The sequence below is a fragment of the Mangifera indica genome, chromosome 17 (assembly GCF_011075055.1).
Source record: "Mangifera indica cultivar Alphonso chromosome 17, CATAS_Mindica_2.1, whole genome shotgun sequence".
NCBI classification, from domain to species: domain Eukaryota; kingdom Viridiplantae; phylum Streptophyta; class Magnoliopsida; order Sapindales; family Anacardiaceae; genus Mangifera; species Mangifera indica.
This window is the reverse complement of record NC_058153.1, coordinates 2209829-2232772: the sequence shown is the minus strand read 5'-3', so window position 1 is coordinate 2232772 and position 22944 is coordinate 2209829. Positions and strand designations below refer to the sequence as shown.

General features: G+C 35.3%; 6 protein-coding genes and 1 pseudogene across 7 annotated transcripts; 2 read left to right on the top strand and 5 right to left on the bottom strand.

The window, feature by feature from the left end:
* Nucleotides 1–2153: 2153 nt before the first annotated feature.
* On the bottom strand, nt 2154–4658 carry LOC123200135 (pentatricopeptide repeat-containing protein At4g32430, mitochondrial). The gene has a single exon (XM_044615275.1). The coding sequence runs from the start codon at nt 4588–4590 to the stop codon at nt 2278–2280; it is 2313 nt and encodes a 770-aa protein (XP_044471210.1). The 5' UTR covers nt 4591–4658; the 3' UTR covers nt 2154–2277.
* Nucleotides 4659–7543: 2885 nt separating this feature from the next.
* LOC123201157 (protein NRT1/ PTR FAMILY 6.2) lies at nt 7544–12170 on the top strand. The gene is made up of 5 exons (XM_044616620.1): nt 7544–7655; nt 8743–8960; nt 9533–10080; nt 10442–10776; nt 11641–12170. Exons 1-5 carry the CDS (start codon nt 7562–7564, stop codon nt 12168–12170), a joined length of 1725 nt encoding a protein of 574 aa, XP_044472555.1. The 5' UTR covers nt 7544–7561.
* Nucleotides 12171–13156: 986 nt separating this feature from the next.
* LOC123200860 (probable sugar phosphate/phosphate translocator At2g25520) lies at nt 13157–14209 on the bottom strand. The gene has a single exon (XM_044616248.1). The coding sequence runs from the start codon at nt 14207–14209 to the stop codon at nt 13157–13159; it is 1053 nt and encodes a 350-aa protein (XP_044472183.1).
* A 790-nt stretch (nt 14210–14999) lies between these two features.
* LOC123200979 (pentatricopeptide repeat-containing protein At5g66520-like) lies at nt 15000–18036 on the bottom strand. The gene is made up of 2 exons (XM_044616408.1): nt 16421–18036; nt 15000–15956 (listed from the first exon to the last, which is right to left on the bottom strand). Exon 1 carries the CDS (start codon nt 18034–18036, stop codon nt 16444–16446), a length of 1593 nt encoding a protein of 530 aa, XP_044472343.1. The 3' UTR covers nt 15000–15956; nt 16421–16443.
* Nucleotides 15364–15894, top strand: LOC123200859 (annotated as a pseudogene).
* A 5-nt stretch (nt 18037–18041) lies between the features above and the next one.
* LOC123200980 (2-alkenal reductase (NADP(+)-dependent)-like) lies at nt 18042–19817 on the bottom strand. 2 transcript variants are annotated; one of them, XM_044616411.1, is made up of 5 exons: nt 19572–19817; nt 19201–19378; nt 18869–19035; nt 18669–18751; nt 18042–18582 (listed from the first exon to the last, which is right to left on the bottom strand). In XM_044616411.1, exons 1-5 carry the CDS (start codon nt 19689–19691, stop codon nt 18204–18206), a joined length of 927 nt encoding a protein of 308 aa, XP_044472346.1. In that variant the 5' UTR covers nt 19692–19817; the 3' UTR covers nt 18042–18203. The 2 variants fall into 2 exon arrangements, with proteins under 2 accessions (XP_044472346.1, XP_044472345.1); XM_044616410.1 differs by having other exon boundaries at nt 19455–19816.
* Nucleotides 19818–20590: 773 nt separating this feature from the next.
* On the bottom strand, nt 20591–22642 carry LOC123200981 (2-alkenal reductase (NADP(+)-dependent)-like). Its single transcript, XM_044616412.1, has 5 exons — nt 22270–22642; nt 22005–22182; nt 21673–21839; nt 21503–21585; nt 20591–21146 (listed from the first exon to the last, which is right to left on the bottom strand). Exons 1-5 carry the CDS (start codon nt 22501–22503, stop codon nt 20768–20770), a joined length of 1041 nt encoding a protein of 346 aa, XP_044472347.1. The 5' UTR covers nt 22504–22642; the 3' UTR covers nt 20591–20767.
* Between the last annotated feature and the right edge of the window lie 302 nt (nt 22643–22944).

Genomic DNA, 22944 nt, shown 5'->3' with positions numbered 1-22944 from the left:
TGAGGGAAAACGCTGGCTGGCTTTGTGAAAAGGCAACGACGGTCAAAAGCAGCAGTTCTTTTTTACTTCTCTTGTCAAATGCTTTTCCCAAGAAACGATTAACTTATAATTAAGAACCTTTCAACAAAACATGTGATCTTGACGGTCAGAAATCAATCAATCAAAAGTAAAATTGGTTGTTTTTGACTGGTAGTTGCAGACTGGTGTAAAGAAGGCGTAGGTACACGAAGCTCCCGTGGCCTGAGTTCATTTCCACCACCTCAGAGATAAACATTAAAACGGAGAGGTGACTTCCTAGGTGATACATTGGATTAGGGTTAGATTCGAATCGAATTAGTTTGAACTCGAACTTGACTCGATCAAACCCAAAACGAGTCAGCCTTAACCGAGCTCGAGCTATTCGTCAGATTTTGTAATTAAAATTTTTGATACAAAACGATGTCGTTTTGACCAATATATATTAAAACGATGTCGTTTTGATAACGAAAAATTAACCGAACCGAATTAAAGCCCGAAACGAGCCAACCTTAGCGGAGCTCGAACTCGAGCCAACTATATATGAACCGAACTGAGCTCGAGCTCTCAAGTTCGGCTCGATTTGAATCCAACCCTACATTGGATCCATTCGACAACACGCACTAAATAGGAGATTTAGATATAATTCTAGAATGTATCTGGTTTATATGAATTTAAGATCTTCAATCTCAACAATTGACTTTGGGTCATATTATCATATTTGTTTCATTAAACGATATTATATGTATATATTTTTAATATATAATTTATATATATATAGATGATATATCATTATATAATTAAATATTACTCAATTTTTAATTTAAAATTATTTAATCTTATGATGATACATCATATATATCCAAATTATATATAAAAAATGTGTAAATATAGTTTTATTACTTTCGATTATACATATTAATGTAGAATTTATATAATTTAAAGCTCTTCAAGGTGTAGGCTTGAACTCTCTAATATTAATAATTAATTTTTAAAGTATAATTCTCTCGAGGTTTATTTTCCCATATTCTTCCCATTATTACATGTGTCTACTTTTAACTGGTTTCACTTTTTTTTTTTTTAAATTGGTTGAAGAAGCTAGCTAGCTCTCATGAGTTTTTTGCATGTGTTTTTACATATATTGAGCTTTTCAGCTTCATAATTTAACAATGTGAAGGCATCATAGTCACCTACCATTCCATTCTTAGATAATTAGATGGGACAAAGAATGGAGTTGATCAATTGCGTTTGTGGGCCTGCAATCAATATCAATATTTTGATCATTATTGATAATAATCATAATAATAATAATAAAAAAAACACCCCAAAAAAATATATAAAAATAAATTAAACATTAGATTAGAATTATACATTGGACATCAAGATCATATCAAAAACTCTCCTCATTTGATGGGATTTGGACTTTATGAAAAGTGTATCAGATTTCTCTTTGTATCTTTCCTTTGAAATATAATACTAATTCTAAATTTATCTCTTTCTCAATCTCTTCCTGTGGCTGTTCAACTTTTTTCTGCAAGATCTTATCATTTTAACTTTTGGTTACATTTCCAGGCAACACACCCAGCAAATTTTACTGTACTGCAGAGGTGGCAAACACATAGGAACACTCAATCCTCCATCACTTGCCCCATACATATCAAAGCAATTCCATCAACTTTTCTTCACATTTATAATATTTTTCTCATGATCGCAACAAATTTCCTACAGTTTCTAATTGCCTACCTCAACTTAATTTTAGCTCTTCAATAATGTAAAGAAAAGACTGAGCAAAATATGGCTAGCCTGACAACTCCACAACACAATGTATAAAACCAAAGCTGATTTCAAGCCATGAATTTCAGTGAAAAGTGAACTGAATTCAACGGGGATATGGATGCATATACTCACAGGAACTAAATCTCATCTTCTTCTGTTCTTGATATGGGGATTGTTTAGGACATGTTGTCATGGGCAGCTTCTACTCATGGGGTCCAAGACATTTTTCTTTTGTTTTTATGCCTGCGTACATGTTGCTTTGGAACTTTGAATGCTTTTAATTTTGCAAATTCATAATGAATTTGCTTCCTTGCCCATGTACTTAGCCACAAATCATTATAATGAATCAGAAATCTCAAGAATTCTATAAATGAAGTCATCACCATTAATATAATAGATACCAATGAAACAAATAAATTCAATGAAAAAATGTTCCCACCTTTAGGGGATAGGTATACAACAGTCAGATATTTTAAGGTTTCTGTTCTAATTGAAACTACTCTGAAATTGCTTTTTCTTTCGTTCCCTTAGATATTTCATTTCCGATCCTAGGCTTTCTGCCATTCTACAAATCTCTTCATATCGTGGGTGGGACTTGTCACCTGATGAAAATCCGTGCAAGCCACCAATATCACCCACATCAACCCAACTAAATCCTACCTCCTTCTTTACTCCTTTCTCCCTCATCACTTTCCTAATTTTTGCAACCTTTTCCCAGTCCCCTTTCTCAGCATATAAATTGGACATCAACACATATGAACCTGACCCCATGGGCTCCATTTCCAGCAAAACATCCGCCACCCTATCACCCATCTCTAAATTCCCATGTATCCTGCAAGCCCCTAGCAGGCTTTGCAACATAGACAACCCCGGCCCTCCAGGAATGTGACCCATGAGCTCCTCAGCTTCCTTGAGTCTTCCAGCACGGCCCAACATATCTACCATACAAGAATAATGTTCTGGGGATGGCTCAATTTCATAATCTTTCACCATTGAGTCAAAGAGTTGAAGGCCAATATCAACCATCCCCTTTCTACCACTAGCAGTTAGCACAGAAAGGAAGGTGATTGAGTCAGGTCTGATCCCTTCAATCTCCATCTTCTTATACCAATCCATCACTGAATCATAGTCTCCATGTCTTGCATAGGCAGAGATTATTGCTGTCCAAGCAAAATGGCTCTTTTGAGGAGTCTCACTGAAAACTCTTTGGGATTCATAAATGCTCCCACGCTTTGCATACATGTCAAGGAGAGCACCAGAAACAACTGGATCTGTATTCAACCCAACCTTTATTATATGAGAGTGGCACTGCTGCCCATGCTTAAGAGATATATCCTCCACAGCACCAATAGCACTCAAGACACTACCAAATGTATATTGGTTTGGCTTAGATTCAGAACTTGCCAACAGAAATGTTAATAATGCTGCTCGACACATTCCATTCTGAGCATAACCTGAGATTAAAGCATTCCACGATATGATTTCTCTGTACTTAAGCTCCTCAAAAACCCTCTTTGAATCTTGCATGGACTGAAACTTAGCATACATGGTGATGAGGCTATTACAAACATTTAATTCCAACACAAACCCAGTCTTTATACAAAACCCATGAATCATTTGCCCTTCTTTAGGCAAATTCCTAACTGTTACAGAATGAATAAGCCCAACAAATGTAACATCATTTGGATCAACGCCATCTAATCTCATCTCACTAAAAAGAAACACAGCATCTACATCATTCATGGAAATCATTGTGGTCCAAGAAACTACATTACGTTCATCCATCCTGTCAAACACCAACTTTGCATCTTCAATTGCCTCACATTTTGAGTATGTTGAGATCAAAACATTTCCAACTGAAAGACATGTTCCATATCCTGTTTTTATAGTCAAACCATGTATCTGTCTCCCCAACTGTAAGTTTCTTTCATGACCACAAGCTGAAACTGCACTAGTGAATGATACATGATCAAGCCCTATCCCTTCTCTTACCATATCAATAAATGTACAAATAGCTTCTAACCCATAGTTCCCTTCCTGGGTGTACCCTGATATCATAGCATTCCATGATACCAAATCCTTGTTTGGCATTGCATAAAACACACTCCTAGCTTCAATTAAATGCCCCCATCTTGAGTACAAGGTTATAAGAGCATTACCTACAAAAATTTCAGTATCCAATCCACACTTGACTATAAGAGAATGTAATTGCAACCCAAATAAAAACCCCTGCTGATCCAAACAAAACGCAAGAATAGTAGTATAACTCACTGAATCAAAAACAACCCCATATGAATTCATTCTAAGAGCAAATCTCAACGCGTTTTCATTATTTTGAAACCCCGAAAGAATAGTATTCCAGGAAACAATATCGGGATTGCTCAAGTTGTTAAATATACATATAGCCCTATCAAATTGACCTGATTTACAGTACATATTCATCAGTGAATTTGAAACCGTGATATACGAAGTGAACCCAGAAGTAATAGCAAACCCGTGGATTTGGCACCCTGGTTTTTGGTATCCGCTACAAGCCTTGAGAGCAACAGCAATGGTAACTTGGTCAATATCTTTGAGAAAACCCAATTGCAGATGCTGTCTGAAGATTTCGAGAACCTGAAAGGGACGATTTTTGCGCATAGAATTGAGCATGGAAGAATTAATGGGTAAAATATTTCGAAGGGAGCTTTTGTCGAACACTTGATGTACGTTCTTAAACGAGTGGATGTACCTGAAGTTGGTCGACCGTTGCTTGGCTGGCTCTTGAAGGCCCCTGGCATTTAGTTGGCGGGTAATCATGAGAATACAACAAAGCCAAACAATTAAAGCGGCCCAAATTAATACATGGAGATGGAGAGATATTGGATTTTAAAAACAAATATCACTCGTGTCGAATATTTTTTGGGCTGGTTGGAGTCAAGCTGGGGAATTCAAAGTCAATTAATCGAATCGTTTGATAATTTTTTAAATCAAATTGAATTTTTTTATTTAAAAAATTATAAATTAAAACTAAACTAATTTAAAATTTAATTAATTTAAAATCAAATAAAAAAATATTAATTAATTAAACTAATTTTTTTGCAGTAGGATGACCCTATTTTATTTTTTTAAAATTTTTTTAAAAGTTAGTTTAATACTTTATTAATTTTTTAAAAATTAGTTTGGTTCAGTCAAACAGTTTTAAAAATAAACAAACTAATAATTGAACAAAAAAACTAGTATTTTTTATATTTTTAATCGGTATCCAAACTAATTTTTTTAAATAACTAATTTTTTTTAAAATCGATTTAATTCGATTATCAGATAATTTTGAACACCTTTAAGTTGAGCTGGAAAATAAGCGTAAATTAATTTGATTCGAATTCAATCTTAAATCTATATACCCGAATTGGAAAATAAGTTCAACCCAATTCCATTCAAATTCAACCCTAAATCTATATGCATGCGTGCCAAGAGAAGAAAATTTTGACTCCTTAGTGGCGGTTGGTAGGGTGGCAATGAAAATTCAGCAGTGCATTTCATGAAGAGCTCAAATTATTGCAGGGAGAAAGTTACGTTTCCGGATCCCTTAAGATCAAAAATGGAAGAAAAGTTGAATGTCCATACTTGAATTTTAAAATATAATTGGAAAACCGAAAAACAAATTTGACATTAGTCATTCGGGATGTTCAAAAAACAAAGTCAAATTTACTGGCTTACAACGCCAATAAGTTGGAAAACATCACATAAAATAAAAAATTTTGTGCCCTTTACACACGGAAATGGAGATATACAAAAACTTGTGCATTTTAATAGTCAGTGGAAGAAGGAATCAAAGAAGGTAGAGAAGAAGAGAAGAGCAACCATATAGGGTTGTCTGCTTAAATATAGAGTCTTTGTTTGGAGGGGTCTTCTATAAATATAGAGTGGACACTTCTTTACACGTTACATGTTGGCTCTAATGGCCAGTTGACTATCACTATTTAATTAAGTGAAGCTATCTGATAGCACAATTATACGTGCAGGTTTGATTGCGTTATTTCCTGACCCACTAAAATGGTGCGGACGTTTCCAATCTCAGATAGATCCTACGTATATCTAATTTTAAATATTTATTAAGTTATGTGTGAAGTGACACACATAAATCATGTGGACATTCTCAATCTAGGAGGAATGATATATACATTTAACTACATGATTAAATGTTATTTTATCGTTAATTCAAAATCACTCAATTACATAATAAAACATATTTTATTATTGTTTTCTGTCAAAACTCATGCCCTTGCTCATGGATGATGGTAGTCAATATAGTAAATTCTAATTAGGGTGAAACTTATTAGAGATTCATAAGCTGGTGTTGCAACTAGAGGTGGATACGAGTCAAGCCAAACCCGAACAAGACTTGACTTGTTTTTGGATGGCCAAGCCTCAAACTTGTTGAGTATAGACAAACACCAGTTTGTATTCGGCTTGATTTGCAACTTAAGAGTTCATAATTGGTTCGCACTTGACTTGGGTTCATATAAGATTGCTCTATTGAAGTTGCCAAACACTGCAAGATTGTTGGAGAATTGTTAGAGCAATGCTAGAGAAAGCGGAAGGCTTGAAGTTACACTGAAGAAAGTTGAAGGCTTGGAGCAACATCAGAGCAGCGTAGACGACGAAAGGTATCATTGGAGGAGGTGGAGTTGCGTTGGTAATACGAGAGAGGAGGCGAAGACTGGCGAGTCATGTGGCATCAGTGATGACTAACGATTGATGAAGCTTAAACTTGAACACTTGGCGAGTCACACAGCGGTGACTTTAGTCTTTAGGTTTGATTTTTTTTTCAATTGAAATGTGTTTTAATGTATAAGCCTGTAGGTTTAGGTGCAAATTTTTCTCTATTTTGCCATGATATCATTTTAAGAATAGGCGCATAATATTTTTAATACAAGCAAGCAGTGCTTGGCTTGCAAGCCGATTAAGCTTAGCACAACCCTAATTCAGGTTTGGGTTTAAGTTTGTATTCATTTTTCATATAACTCTCCAACTCGTATTCAGGCTCATGTTTGTTTCGACCTCATTTTAAGCTCACTTCAAATCCAACCCCAATTGCAATACTCTCTCTATAACTCTATATCTATAGAAGCATAATGATTAAGCCGCAGAAATTTGCTTGGCTTCATAAGAAAACGCTTGACTATTTTGTTTTTTTTAAGTATATCTCACTTGAAATACATAGTTTTAATCAGTGCTACAACCTTAATTAGAAATGCAACAAACCTAATCCCTATTTTTTTTTTTTTATAACCGGAAACTTCACTTGTATTTGTTAAATAGGTAAATCGGGGGTACAGTAACTAAACCTACAATTATTGCACCAAGTAAATTAAGGTTTTATATGTGTGATAGAGACTCGAATTCATACATTCACCTTACAAATTCTAATACTCTACCACTTTTACCAACCATTTGGGTCGCCTAATCCCTACCTTTGATCATAATCAAGCAGTGACCTGTCTTTACTTAATAGTCGGGGGTTACTTGGGTTCTTTATTTATTGGACTCTTCGCCTATAAAACGAGAAGCTCAAAGCAAATTAGAGTTGTGCAATGGAATTAAAGTTAAAAAAGCATCTCTATGGTTTCTTGAAGCTTTCGTTTTTGGCCTTTTATGTGCTCTTTTCCTTGATATAACTTTGAAAATGGTTTGTATACACTTGCCCGCTCAATAGCAACTGAAATATTTTCTTCTTTGTTGTCAACATTATAAGTCATCTAAAACTATGCCTTTCCAGGAGGGTAAGATGAGTTGGACAGTTGCAGACGCCGTCGACTGCAAGGGCTTTCCTGCTGACAGATCTAAAACCGGTGGATGGGTTCCCGCCGCACTTATCCTTGGTTTGTTTTCTTCATTCTACTGCTTATGATGCATTCCTGCTTCCATCCAAATTCTTACTTCTGCATTTATCCTTCATGATTCTACTCCATGAAGCACGGAAAGGCACCATGGGGTGTGTTTCTACATTTCAGAAATATTTCCATTTCTGAAACGTCCCGAAATTAGGGTATTTCAAAAATATAAAAAATTGCAAAATGTGTTTATTTTCTTTATTTTCTTATTCACTTAAAAATCCATTTTATATTTCATTCTCCTTCACAATTTCAAACCCTAACTCTGATTTCGTCTCATTTCCTCTTCTACATATAAAGCTTATCCACTCCATTATGTTAAAACTTATCTTCTCTTCATCTATGTTGTTTCCAATTGTCAATAAACACTAAAAATATTGATTTTATTTAATTTGATATACATTATTTATTTGGTTATCAGTCAATAAACCAAATTGATTGAATACACGCCTTATTATTATTAAAAAGTTGTATTCTTTTTAAGAAATACATATTGTGGTATTTTTATAAATTTTAACATTTAAAAAAAAAAAACTTATATTATGTTTATACGTTTCTCCGCTTTCTGTTTCCTATGTTTTATTAAAAAAAAAATGTTTTGACGATTCCGTCTTCGTGCTATGAAGTTCATCATCCCATTCTGATTCACTTCTTATTACTTCTGGTGAAGTTGGGGTAGATTGAAGGAAGTCGACAAATTGAATGGAGTCAAACGTCGAAAATCTAGTCCGGTTAAGCTTGTAATGTTGATAACATTCATGCCATTTTCTGTTTGCACTCGCTGGGATATATACAGTATATACTCTATGACCATCTGGCACTTCAATTAAGTCGATATTATCAAATCTCACACCAATATTAATCTTTTTCACTCGTTGATATATATATATATATTTAGCCCTACTTGTATAAGACAACGTACGCCTCACTTTCTCTATCATTTCCCAGATGGGACATAAAAAAAGTTAAACAGGCGAAAGAATCTTAATATTTCTTTAATGCAGAGATCAAAAAGCACTTATCTAATGGTGGGATATGTATGTGACTGAAGCTAATTCGAACACTAATTTTACAGTGATAGAATTGTGCGAGAGGCTTTCAACCATGGGAATCGCAGTGAACCTGGTGACATATTTGGTGGGGACGATGCATCTTGCGAGTTCAACTTCGGCCAACATTGTGACAGATTTCCTGGGCACATCCTTTCTTCTGTGTTTGCTTGGGGGCTTTCTCGCCGATTCTTTCCTTGGAAGATACAAAACTATTGCTATATTTGCCTCCGTCCAGACACTGGTAAAATTAACCTGTTTTTCAACGACCATTTTTAGAAGGCAACCCGCCGGTTGAGAAAGCAACTAGTTGGGCACAGATCAAATATCTTAATCCCCACTCTGCAGGGAAACCTATCACCGTCCCCGTCTTATCCATCCATGATGCGGGGATGATAGGAATCCCCATCCTCTCCCCATCTCAGTAGGAAAAACTTCTCACACTCAAATTCTGCTAAAAAATTAATAAAATATTTATTAAGTATTAAAGTATATTTCTAGTAATTCAAATATTTTAAAAGCAAGAGTTTAAAAAATATGTAAAAAGATGTGATGAACCAGGGAAGGGAGGGGATGGGAGAGAGGATGGGTCATGGATACTTTTATCCCAATCCCAGCATTGTCTCTAACTCGAAGGATTATAACAGTCTCAGTCCTTGTCTTTATTGTGGAATGCCTTCCGCGATAAAGACAAGGGGCGGACCGAAGATCGGTTCCTTGGCTGAATTGCCATCACATTTTTGTTTCTTTTTGCCTAAAGACAACGAGTAATCCTTTTTCGGTTTTTAATTTTTATTGTGATGACTTATGCTTTAGGGCACTGGCATGCTAGCAATTGTAACAAAACTACCACAGCTGCATCCACATCCTTGCGATGCATCTGCCACCTCCCCATGCGAACCAGCCAATGGATTTCAAATGGGTATTTTATACATGGCTTTATATTTAATTGCACTAGGAACTGGTGGCTTAAAATCAAGTGTTTCAGGATTTGGAACTGATCAATTTGATGAGAAAGATGAGAAAGAGAAAACCCAAATGGCTTATTTTTTCAGTCGATTCTTCTTCTTCATAAGCTTAGGCACTTTGACTGCTGTTACCGTGCTTGTCTATGTACAAGACGAAATGAGTCGAAGCTTGGGTTATGGAGTTTGTTCGGTCTCCATGTTTACAGCCATCTTAATATTCTTTTCTGGGACTAAAAGATATCGATACAAGAAAAGTTCAGGAAGCCCTATAGTTCATATTTTCCAAGTTATTGTAGCTGCTATACAGAAGAGGAAGATGAAACTTCCTTGCAATGCTAGCATGCTGCATGAGGATACTCCTGAGGCATCAAGAATTCCTCACACGGATCAATTCCAGTAAGTCTATCAATCATTAGATTGTAATTATCGTAATTATAATAATATTTATAGTATTACAAAAACCATATAGAGTATATAATATTTTTTCACCCAAAATCAAACTTTGGGTGTAAGGGTAAAATAGTAATTTTACTATTTATTAATTGAAAAAAGCAATTCTTTTTCAAACCCAAATATTTTAAGCATGATCTTTAATCTTTAAAAACTCACAAATTAATCTCTTAAAATTTTTTAAACACCAATATATTTTAAAACTATTACATGACATTACCTTGGGTGGGAAAATACAAATTACTCGACTATATATGACGTATCTTTCCTTGCTTCATTCGTACTTTATCGGTTCTATTATGTATAGTTTCTTGGACAAGGCTGCAATTGTTGCTGAAGGAGATTTTGAGACTAATTCATCCCCAAATCCATGGAAGCTATGCCCGGTCACAAGGGTGGAGGAAGTTAAAATGGTGATTAGAGTCCTGCCAATATGGGCCACAACCATTACTTTCTGGACCATTTTTGCGCAGATGATCACCTTCTCAGTTGAGCAAGCAACCACCATGGAAAGATCATTTGGAAAATTTCAAATCCCACCTGGCTCTCTTACTGTGTTCTTTGTTTCAGCTATTTTAGTTACTCTGGCAATTTATGACCGTCTCATTATACCTCTCTGGAAGAAATGGAAGCGGAAGCCAGGTATATACAATTGCATGACTGGCCAAATTCATTGTCCACCCAAGGTTTGATAAATTACCATTTTTATCCTTTAGGTTTGAAAAAATCAATTCTCACCCCTCTGTTATATTTGCAAAATAAATCTATTAAATTTTTTATAAAAATATTGAAAATACAAAAAAAATTCTCTAGTATAAATAACTTTGTACCCTAAATGTTTATTAAATAATTTTTATAACCCTAATTTATATTAATTTCAATTAAAAATAAAAATGTTATTTGTATAAATATAGATATGAATATCAATGATTTATAATCATATGTTTGAGGTAAATTGTAATTTTTTTAAATTTATGGGTGACCAAAAATATTTTTAAGGGTTTTTAAAAATTCCAAAAAGATTGGAATGTTTTAAAAAAAATTTAAATTTCAATATGTTTTTCATTAGATTTAAAAATTACAATTACACCAATAGAGAAATGAATAAAATTCAACAAATAAGGGACGTAAATATCATATTAAAACTATTAGGAGTATAAGTATATTATTAAAATATATTGGATGAATATGATAATTTGTAAAATAAGATAAGAGAAATATTCATTTGTCTCTAAAATGCTTTGAAAAATTACACTTATTTCCATATTTACGCTTTATATTATAATGTCTAAATAAAATGATATAAATATCTTTTAATTATTAAAATTAATAATTAATTTTAACACATAAATTAAAAATTAATATTTTTAACTTAAAAGATGAAAATACGACATTTCATAGTAACTTGGGTAGGACAGTGTCATTTTGGCATTATATAATTCCTATAATATTTTCAATATAAAGTGTGAAGAAAAATGACATTCAGTTCATCCATGTCTGCAAAAGGCTTCACCAACCTTCAGAGAATGGCAATAGGACTAGTACTATCAACCACCGGTATGGTCGCTGCAGCACTAGCTGAGAAGAAACGGCTATCAGTGGCCAGCTCCGTCGGCCGAACCACCGGAACCCTACCCATCAGCGTTTTTTTACTGATCCCACAATTCTTTTTGGTGGGTTCTGGTGAGGCGTTTTTATACACGGGTCAACTTGATTTCTTTATAACACAATCACCCAAAGGAATGAAGACCATGAGCACTGGTCTCTGCCTCACAACTTTATCGCTTGGTTTCTTTGTTAGCAGCTTCTTGGTGTCGGTTGTGAAGAAGATGGCCGAGAGCAATGGAGGACAAGGATGGTTAGCCGACAATATAAACGACGGAAGGCTTGATTGCTTCTATGGTCTTCTAGCCATTCTAAGTTTCATAAACCTTCCTGTTTATATTATCTGTGCCCTCTGGTACAAGCGGAAGAAACCTAAAGCTTTGCAGATAGTTAGTATTGGTAATGATTCCTCTGCGGAGAACATGTGCTAGGTTAATTTGACTCGGATATCAGAGTGGTTTCCTTGCTATGTTTACTCTTCAATGTTAATCTAGCTTTCAATAAATCTACGTCTACAAACTTTGAGTATACAATTGAATATACAGATAATACGTTATTAAATAATTAGGTAATCCAAATCATAACTCTGGAATGCATTTATTTATTTGGGGAAGCTAGAATTTTTCATAACTCAATCGCCTAAAGGAACGAAATCAATTGGCACCGACCTCTTCCTCAAAAGTCACAACAATCTCTCTTGGTTTATATAGGAGTCTATTTTAGTTATAATATTAAAAACAACAAAACTATATGTATATATTTTGAATTTATAGATAATATGTTATTATATGATTGAATGATTTTGAATTAAAAATAAAGTAACATTACTCACATAACAACACATTATCTGTATATTCGAATTGTGTATCAAAAATGTGTTATATAATGTTGCTCTATTAAAAATCGTATAGCTTTTAGGATTAATGATGACGAACTAGATTATTTCTATGGGTTGTTACCATGTTAATATGCTAGTTCAACCGGTTGAATTGAAATCTACCGATTAAAACAGTCTTAGTTAACTTAAAAACCAATTTTGAAATTAAAATGAGTTGAACAGGATTAGATCGGATTAACATGGTGTCAAGCCTCCTAAAGTTGGGATTTCTTATTGAATGTGGCACAAAATATAAGCCCAATCACGGTGAAAACACAGCAAAGATTGAGGAGTTGATGTTGATGCCCTTCCCAGAGAAGTTCAGTTGTATCTAATCAGTCTTTTTCTTTCATTTCTCTAATTTGGTTGGTTGCAATATTAAGAGACAAGCAAACAGTTTAAAGATTAATTCTACCACTAAGCCCAAAAGAAAATCAATGGATAATATGGTTAAATCTTTCTCTCTTTATCAAGTACTCATAAAATTATATAAATAAATAAATATAGCTTGCAATACTAAGTTAACTGTTATCAATTAGCTTAGTTCTCTTCGTTTTGTTGGTTCAAAAATCCGGCGGCCTCCTCATCGGCTGCTCGAGCTCTTCTCTGCGCCTCAGCCTCCTTGAGGGCGGCCAGTTTGCTATGATTATAATAAGCTACCCCTAGAAATGCAAGTCCATAACCGAACAAATTCACAAGTGTTACTTTATCTTTGATTACAGACCAAGAGAATGCAATCAACAACCAGTCCTTAACAACACCCGCAACATTCATGGTTAATGCCGACGTCTTATCCACCAACAAGAACACGGCCAAATTCAAGGCAAATGCACAAAAAGAATTCGTCCCAAATATCAGAAAGTCGAAATGAAAAGTTGACGTCTCTCTCAAGAGTGGCAACTCCATGAACATCCAGGGTATTAATAAAAAGATAAAGCAGCAAGGTGCAACGTAGTAAAGTGAAGTAATTGGGTTTAAACTGATGCCCTTAGAGGTAAGCAAAATCTGAATCAAAACCAATCTTGTAGCTTCAACAGAAACTGCTCCTAACTGTAGAAACACACCCGAAATATCGAACTTAGCCTCCCCATAAGCAGCAATGGCCACTCCGAATGATATGGAGAGCATATTAACCATAACATTAGTCTTGAAATTCTCCTTCTTGAAGAGCACGCCAATGGAGTAAACAGCGACGGGCATCAGAGCTTTCAACATTTGGATGAAGGAAACGGATAGATAAATGTAGGCAGAGTTGGAGAGCCATAGGGAGAGGGAACAGAGAGCTCCAATGGGGACAACTGACTCCATATAGAGTCGGCGAGTCATGGGGAGGGAGTCGACGCCAACACATTTGAGGGCTCGAACAAGCAGACAAGCTAAAATAGAACAGAAAGCCATGTGAATGAGAGTTAAAGATATAGGAAAAGGCCAGTTATACATTTTGTGGTCGAGAATGTACTTGTTGTAAACAATGACAGTGAAGGAGAGGAAAATCCAGAAGGCCACATATGCATAGAGGAGGATGACTTTTTTGAGAACGCCATGGGAGAATGTGGAGGAGGAGGTTGTTGAGGGTTCGCCACTGTTCGCCATTGATGAGATATTGGAGCTGGGTAGGCAGTGCGTAGGGATAGTTGGGTTGACAAGTTTTTGGTTGGTTTTTATAGTTGTGTGAGTGAGAAATGGTGTCTGTATAGAAAACAAAGGCACGCGTGAGAATGAATATTTATAAATGGGAAAGGGAGGCTTCAACTGTTTAGCAGTTATAGTTGGGCTGAAGCCATGAGTTAAGGTAAGTCATCACCTTACTCTCATTAATTAACTTTTATTATTAATATAATATATTTAGTATAATTCAAAAGTTGTTGAATATTTACATTAAAAAAACAATAAAATCATAAAATATTTAAATAATTAAATAATTTTGAATTAAGAATAAAATAACATTTATTCACATAATAATATATCATATGTATATTTATTTATATATCAAAAAAATGAATACCCATAATATTATTCTAAAAAGAAATAAAGACTAGGCGGAGGATTCCTCTCAGGACTGCAACGAGATGGAAAGGAACCGAATCCTCTAATCCCCGTTCCGTCAGGACAAGTTTTGGATGTTTACACATACTCTATAATGAGGTTACTGAACGGAAATGACCGATGTGCATGTCCAACAACAAAAAGTGCCGCCCACCTAACCATGTCCACCATTATACAGTTTGTTTCCTTTTTCTTCTACAGATTTGCTCCATACATGACTATTCCACGAAACCTTAATTTCGTTGAGCATCCCAGTCACATTGGTTGAAGGAGTGTGTACATAATTCTTTCTCTCTACTGTTCTGTTTTTGTGTGTGTTTGGGAAATGATAAGGTGATTATGTAGAAAATATAATGCTTTGTAAACTTACGCATAAGAAATATATGTTCTCTTTACAGGTATCAGAGAGCCAAGCCTGTTACAATTGATCTGGGGCTGTACAGTGTGTCTTCTGGGTCACACTGAAAAGGAGTGCTTCAAATGCATATAGGCTATTTACAGGTGAGGATTTACATTCTTGTGCTGATAATTTTCGAGAAAGGTTCCGATGTATTTTGAAAATTTCCCCTCATGGATTACTGCATGTGATACATGGCAAAAACAGATTTCAAGTTTTGTTTAACCTAGAACATTCAGACATGATAAACAGATCAAGTTTTTACTGATCTATCAGAAAATCCTGACATGCAACTTGTTTCTTGATGATTTCTTCAGGTTCTGCTTGGATGAGGCTCTCTCGTCCATTCATGGAATTCTGTTTGTGGGGGCGGGACAATCTCCCAAGGATAGTCCTTATGCATTACACCAACTTTCTATCTTCGCCCGAAGGGTATTTTCATACAGTTATCTGTAATGCTGAAGAGTTCCGAAATACTATTGTAAACCATGACCTCCATTTCATATCTTGAGGCAATCCTCCAAAACAACTCCCACATATTCTCACTACTGATGATTATCATAGGATAGTCAAGAGCAATGCTCCCTTTGCAAGAAAATTTTGGAGGAATTAACCGGTTCTTGACAAGATCGATTCTGAGTTGCTAGGCTGCAATGCTGATGGATATGCGCCTGAAGAATGGTTCAGTAAGGAAAGAAACTCAAACTTGAGCGCTCCATATCATGTCATGACAAACACCAGTAAACTTACGCCTGGACCTGGTGCTGAAAGGCTAAAACGCCTCATCACTGGTCTACTGTCAGCTGAAGATTTTCATGAAAACCACTGCATATGACACCAGAATTCCAGTGAAGCGACCCTCACTCTCCCAGTACTTGATGGCAGATAAACACTCCTCTGTTTCAGTTATTAATGTTAATTTGATCATGAGACAGATAATAACCATGTAGGTACTAAAGGGGAAAAGAAACTCCTTCCTGTGAGAGCAAAACTATGTTTACACATTTTTAGTATATAACTGAATATACAGATAATGTGTAATCATATGATTAGATGTTATCTTATTTTTAATTTAAAATCACCTAATTACATGATGATATATCATCAATGTATTTAAAAATATGTATACATAATTTTATTATTTCAGATAATACAACACCTAAAATGACAACCAAATAGAAATGTCCTCTTGGAATCATTGCCTGATTTTTATTGTCTTATTGTAATATTAATGACAAATGAGCTCATGTAACATGACAATTTTCATCCCTGACTACTAAAACTAGAAATATTTAGATTCTTTTCACCAAAAAGATCTTTTAAATAATTTAACAATAAAGATAAATGAAAAAAGGTATTACCTCAAATAGAAAATAGCCACATTTCACAGTATTTCCTCAAAATTTGACATTTTGGAAAAAGAATCAACTGTCCGGTATATTTCTGATGTCTGTAGATGACAAGTATCGCCTGCAAGGAATTCTTCAACCACACCATCCACCTCTATTACACTGCAACCGGGTTTCTTCTTCATTCCAGCCTCTGATATCAGTTTCCTAACTTTGTTTGCTTCCATATCGCACCCAGCTTCTTTATACATATTATATAAGAGTACAGAAGTGCCACAATCAGCTATTCCCATTTCAGCAAGCTCTTTCCAAACTCTGTTACCAACTTCAACTTTCCCATATATCCTACATGCAGCCAGTAGTGCCCCCCACACATTCACATCCCCTCTTAGCCCTCCCATTTTTTGTTCAATGAAATTCTCTGCTTCCTCCACCATACCTGCTCTTGCCAAGAGATCAACAACACATGCGTAATGCTCCAGCTGGGGTTCGACCCCATAGACACTACTCATTTCTTCAAACAATTTAAGACCCTTGTTAACCATTTTTGCATGCGTACATGTTGTAAGGATTGAAACAATCGTTGTCTCTGTGGGCTGTGTTCCACTTATGACCATTCTATCAAAAAGTTCAAGTGATTTCCTTGCATCTCCATTCATTGCAATGCCTGAAATCATGGCATTCCATGCTCCGGCATCTTTCCCAGAAATCCCCTCAAACACTGATAAAGCTGATTCCAGGTGACCGCATTTGGAATACATATCAACTAATGCAGTGGCCAAGATCATATTCTTATCAAGGTTGTTTCGTCTAGCATATGAGTGAACCCACAAGCCTTGAGTGAACGCACCAAGATGAGCACACGCTGTAAGAACGCTAACAAGACCCGATTCATTGGGTTTCACACCTGTTTCTTGCATTTGCCTAAACAAAGAAAGCACCTCTTTGAAGTCACTAATCCTGGAATAAGCTGCCATTATCGCACTCCATGATATTGCATTTTTCTCAGGCATTTTATCGAACAATGCTCTCGCATTCTGAACATCTCCCATTTTGCCATATCCATCGATCATCGCTGTCCACATAACCACATCTCTTTCAACACTTTTATCAAACAATGCTCGTGCAGTTTCCATTTCATTAACCAGCGAGTAAAATTCAATCAACGAGCTAACAACAAAAGGGTCGTAATTATATCCAAATTTAACAACATGGGCATGTATAAAACGACCAGTTATCTTCGAAGAAGGACCAAGAATTGTACATGCTTTAATCAGCGGTGTAAAAGTATAGTTGTTAGCCTCAAGCCCAATATTTATCATATCTAAGTAGCACAAAACGGAAAGTTTTGGTAAATTAGACTGCATATAGCCTCTAATCATGGAATTGTACATAAATGTGTTTCTTTCACTACATTGATTGAAAATCAATTGAGCGTAAGAGAAGAAAGAAGAGATTTTAGAGGTTGCACATATAGAAAGTAGAGGCCCGATGGCAAGGGAGTTTTCGAATAGATAGGTTTTGAGGAGGTGGGCATGAATTTGCTTGAACTGGTTTAGGGTTTTGCATTTTTGTGCCAGTGAAACGAAGGCTTTGGCTCTACTCTCCGTAACCATCCTTTGATTCATTGGAATTGGCAGCACATTTCTGTTGTCTTATAAAGAAATTTGGTACCTTGGTTGATACAGGGGTGAGTTCATATTAACAATAAAAATACACACACAAACACAAATTATCTGCTCAGATGATTTTAAATTAAAGGTAAATAAATAGAAATAAGTTGTTATCTTTCTCTTCAATCTTCTGCAATACGAACAATCTTCTTTCCAATGTTATCACCCTGAAAGAGTTCAATGAAAGCCGAGGGAATGCTTTCCACACCATTTGATATGTCTTCCAGTGGCTGGATTTTGCCATTCAGGAGGTGTTCAGAAGCCATGGAAATGAAATCAGCATACAAATTCATGTGATCCGAAATTAAAAATCCCTGGATTTTGATCCTCTTGTACACAACATCTAACATACTGGGAGCAGCCCTTTTGGTAGCATCTGTGTACTCAGCAATCGCCCCACAAGCAGCCACTCTACCAAGTAAGTTCATGTTCGCAACCGCTGCTTCAAGCATCTCTCCTCCCACATTGTCAAAATATATATCAATCCCATCAGGGAAATACCTGAACATTGTATTTAAAGATGTTCAATATAACATACCAGATGGTAATTCATCTAAATACATTGTTGAATTGACAGATGTGGTAACCTTTTCAGAGCAGCCTTATAGTCAGGTTCTTCCTTGTAGTTAAATGCATCATCAAAGCCAAGCTTCTTCTTTAATATTGCTACCTAAACATGCTTGATTTTAGTAGATATAAACGTTTAGTATCCCTACAAGATTCACAATTCAAGCCTGAAATTAGTAAATAAAAGCCACCCAGATCCGGGTAAACCTAAAGAAACAACCTTTTCATTGTTTCCAACGCTGCCAACCAAGTAACAACCAAGCAGCTTGGCAAACTGTCCCACTAAGTTTCCAACTGATCCAGATGCACCAGAAACAAAAACTTTCTCCCCCTTTCTGGGCTTGCAGATTTCGAAAAATCCGGAATAGGCTGCAAGTCCACTATATCCTGCAGAAAACACTCAACCATTAACAAATTATTGCGGCTGCCATGTAATCTTACCTTGCAAAACAAATAGACACGAGCATTGGACAAATGTGTGATTCATCCGAGTATTGAAGTATGAGTTAAAACAATATTAATGAACGATAAAGGGAAAATAAATTAATTCACCCAACATTCCAGCATGGTAAGACAAGGGAAATCCCATGGGGTCCAATTTCCTAAACCTGTCACCTCCTTTGACAAGTTTATACTCTCCCCAGCTGATCGACCCAACTACCAATTCATCTTTTTGGAATTCAGGATTCCCAGAAACAACAACTTTCGCCACACCGAAAGCATCAATGGCCTGTCACAGAGATCATGAACATGAACTATATATAAACTTTGCATGAACTCACTCACGGTATCAAACTAATTGTTACTTCAGCCGGAGTAATGGGTGCCGCAGCAACTGCTGTTGCTTTGTGTGATGAGCTATAACCCTTCATGCGGTTAAGCTGATAAGGATCAATTGACACATAGAGACTTTTCACAATTACATCATTGGATCCAGGCTCAATTGATAGAGTAATGGCTGCAGTCTTCAGCTCGAAGTCGGTCTCTTTTGGTGCCCGTTCTATTTGAGTCTTTATTGTTATGTATTTGTTGCTCACTTCCATTGCAACCTTCTGTACTTAGTGAAATATGACACCGGGGCTTATGAAAAAGGTGATTTAATTAGGTCAACGTTTCTGGTTTCAATTTCAAATGAGGAAATTTAAGGATCAATTTGCTGTCACTCAATCTACAAAACCCATGGGGCCCTTTAATTGCTTTATTTCCATCTCTATTGGCAATTCACAGTACAATATCTTATCTCCATCATTATGGCTGGATTCTATTTTGAACCATTCAAGTTCGAATCAAAATTTTAATTGAAGGAGGATCTCAACTTAATCGTCGAGACAATGGGATTCTATGTTGATGCTACATGAATTCCATCTAAAACCCCTGCTAAGTTAACTATTTTCATTTAAAAATTAGAGTAAATTTCTAATTTACATTCACTTTAATAAATCCATGGTTCTTTTGACATTTTAATCATAATTATCATCTATATACTATAATATATAATATATATTTTATAATACGATATAATATATATATAAAATAATACATATCATCAATGTATCATAATTAATACGTTATAATAGATGTATCATATGTACAATTCATATTATCGATATTGATTGATATACTTTTTAGAAAAAATAATAATGTAATAAAGATATATATGAGAAATTTTAAATTTTTATAAGTATTTGTGATATTTTTTAGTGTTATGTCATATCTATTATATATTTTTTATTATTTTAACTCTTAAAAGTTATATTATATAATACAATATGATACTCGATATACGATACGTAAAATTATATTTTTAATACATGATATAATATACGATTCGATTAATATGATTTTAATACTTTAATAAGGGTATAAAAGTAATCAAATTTATCATATTATGATCTAAACCTAATAATATAAAAAATGTCTTTATCACTTTAAGAGGTGGGGCTGGAAGTTAAATTGGAAAATTCTCTATGGAGAAACAGTTCATTGGCCTACTACAATGGCCTACTATAAAGAAGCTGAAATTTAACATGACATGACTAAATGGGATGGTTATCAGAATCCATCAATTATTCTGTGATGAAAATTAAGCTGAAAGCTGGGAGATTTGCCATAAATCATCTCACTCTTCTGCAATTTGAACCATCTTTTTTCCGACGTTGTGGCCCTGAAAAAGTCCTATAAAAGCAGATGGGATGCTCTCTACACCAGAGGAAATGTCTTCCAGTGGATGAATTTTACCAGCTCGGAGGTGGTCACAGGTTGTTGAAATGAAATCTCCATAAACATCAAAGTGATCAACTGATAAAAACCCTTGAATCCTGATTCTCTTGTACACGATATCTAGCATTTCAGGAGCTGCTCGTCTGCCACTATTTGTGTATTCAGAGATTATCCCACAGACTGCCACTCTACCGAAAATGTTCATGTTGGCAACTGCTGCTTCTTGCATTTCTGCTCCCACATTGTCAAAATATATATCTATCCCTTCAGGGAAGTACCTGTAGATTTCAGGCCGGTTAGGTAGTGAAATTTACCTTATAACATTCTTAGTCTAGTAGTCTGGTGTATTACAATATATTGTCCACTTTATACACATTATAAGTCATGGTATTATTTATCTTAGTATTCTCAAATGATGTGGGATGTACTAAACTCATAATCTCTCTTGTGTTTTGACAATGTGAGGTTTGCCTAAAAATATCATATTTAACCTTTATAGGATTCAACCTCCTTCCTGAAATTTACTCTATTATTGCTCAAAAAGAGATATTATTTACTTTGAATATATAGTTAGTACCTCTAGGCAAATCTAGACAAAATACTAGTTTTTTGGAAGTTGAACAATAATTGTTACCTCTTGAGAGTGGCCTTTAAGTCAGTTTCCTCCTTGTAGTTGAATGCATCATCAAAACCGAGCTTCTCTTTCAGCAATGCTATCTATGATCCATACAAACAATTTCCCGTCAAGTGTCTATATCCCTGAATAACTGACAGAACTTTAATTAATTAACTTATAAAATTTACCTTTTCCTTGCTTCCGGCAGAGCCGACCACATAGCAACCGAAGAGTTTTGCATATTGTCCCACCAAATTTCCAACAGATCCAGAGGCAGCCGATACAAACACTTTTTCTCCCTTTTTGGGCTTGCAAATTTCAAAGAATCCTGCATAGGCTGTAAGTCCACTAAACCCTGCAGAAAACACTCATCCATTAACAAATTATTGCGGCTGCCATGTAATCTTATCTTGCAAAACAAATAGACACGAGCATTGGACAAATGTGTGATTCATCCGAGTATTGAAGTATGAGTTAAAACAATATTAATGAACGATAAAGGGAAAATAAATTAATTCACCCAAAATTCCAGCATGGTAAGACAAGGGAAATCCCATCGGGTCCAATTTCCTTAACCTGTCACCTCCTTTGACAAGTTTATACTCTCCCCAGCTGATCGACCCAACTACCAATTCATCTTTTTGGAATTCAGGATTCCCAGAAACAACAACTTTCGCCACACCGAAAGCATCAATCGCCTGTCACAGAGATAATGAACATGAACTATATAAACTTTGCATGAACTCACTGACGGTATCAAAGATTCAAATTAAACTAATCGTTACTTCAGCCGGAGTAATGGGTGCTGCGGCAACTGTTGCTTTGTGTGATGAGCTATAACTCTTCATGCGGTTAAGCTGATAAGGATCAATTGACACATAGAGACTTTTCACAATTACATCATTGGATCCAGGCTCAACTGATAGAGTAATGGCTGCAGTCTTCAGCTCGAAGTCGGTCTCTTTTGGTGCCCCTTCTATGTGAGTCTTTATTGTTATGTATTTGTTGCTCACTTCCATTGCAACCTTCTGTACTTGGTGAAATATGCCACCGGAGTTTATGAAGAAGGTGATTTAATTAGGTCAACGTTTCAAGTTTCGAATAAGGATACTTCACGATCGATTTGCTGTCACTCAATCTACAAAAGTCATACTCGCTGCTCACTCGCACTCCCATCTGGATTAGAACGTTTTGACAAGTCACTAAGCCTTGGACCACACCCATGGGCCCTTCAATTCCATTAATGAGACTCATCATCTCAAATTAAATCTTGTTGGACTTGACCCATAATGAATCCAACCTCTAACACTATTACTGAAGTCTTAGGATATATATAAAAAATTTTTAATTTTTATAAGTATTTGTGATATTTTTTAGTATTATGTCATGTCTATTATATTTTTTTTTATTATTTTAACTCTTAAAAGTTATTTTATATAATACAATATGATACTCGATAT

Excerpts from the sequence above, each read along its gene's own strand:
- LOC123200135 (XM_044615275.1), bottom strand. The coding sequence starts at position 4,590 with ATGATTACCCGCCAACTAAATGCCAGGGGCCTTCAAGAGCCAGCCAAG.
- LOC123201157 (XM_044616620.1), top strand. The coding sequence starts at position 7,562 with ATGAGTTGGACAGTTGCAGACGCCGTCGACTGCAAGGGCTTTCCTGCT. Across the intron at positions 8,961-9,532 it reads TTGCCTCCGTCCAGACACTG|GGCACTGGCATGCTAGCAAT; the intron begins GTAAAATTAACC and ends CTTATGCTTTAG. Across the intron at positions 10,777-11,640 it reads GAAATGGAAGCGGAAGCCAG|GCTTCACCAACCTTCAGAGA; the intron begins GTATATACAATT and ends TGTCTGCAAAAG.
- LOC123200860 (XM_044616248.1), bottom strand. The coding sequence starts at position 14,209 with ATGGCGAACAGTGGCGAACCCTCAACAACCTCCTCCTCCACATTCTCC.
- LOC123200979 (XM_044616408.1), bottom strand. The coding sequence starts at position 18,036 with ATGAATCAAAGGATGGTTACGGAGAGTAGAGCCAAAGCCTTCGTTTCA.
- LOC123200980 (XM_044616410.1), bottom strand. The coding sequence starts at position 19,691 with ATGGAAGTGAGCAACAAATACATAACAATAAAGACTCAAATAGAACGG. Across the intron at positions 19,036-19,200 it reads TTACCATGCTGGAATGTTGG|GATATAGTGGACTTGCAGCC; the intron begins GTGAATTAATTT and ends TGTTTTCTGCAG. Across the intron at positions 18,752-18,868 it reads GCGTTGGAAACAATGAAAAG|GTAGCAATATTAAAGAAGAA; the intron begins GTTGTTTCTTTA and ends AAGCATGTTTAG.
- LOC123200981 (XM_044616412.1), bottom strand. The coding sequence starts at position 22,503 with ATGGAAGTGAGCAACAAATACATAACAATAAAGACTCACATAGAAGGG. Across the intron at positions 21,586-21,672 it reads CTGCCGGAAGCAAGGAAAAG|ATAGCATTGCTGAAAGAGAA; the intron begins GTAAATTTTATA and ends TATGGATCATAG. Across the intron at positions 21,147-21,502 it reads TTAAAGGCCACTCTCAAGAG|GTACTTCCCTGAAGGGATAG; the intron begins GTAACAATTATT and ends TGAAATCTACAG.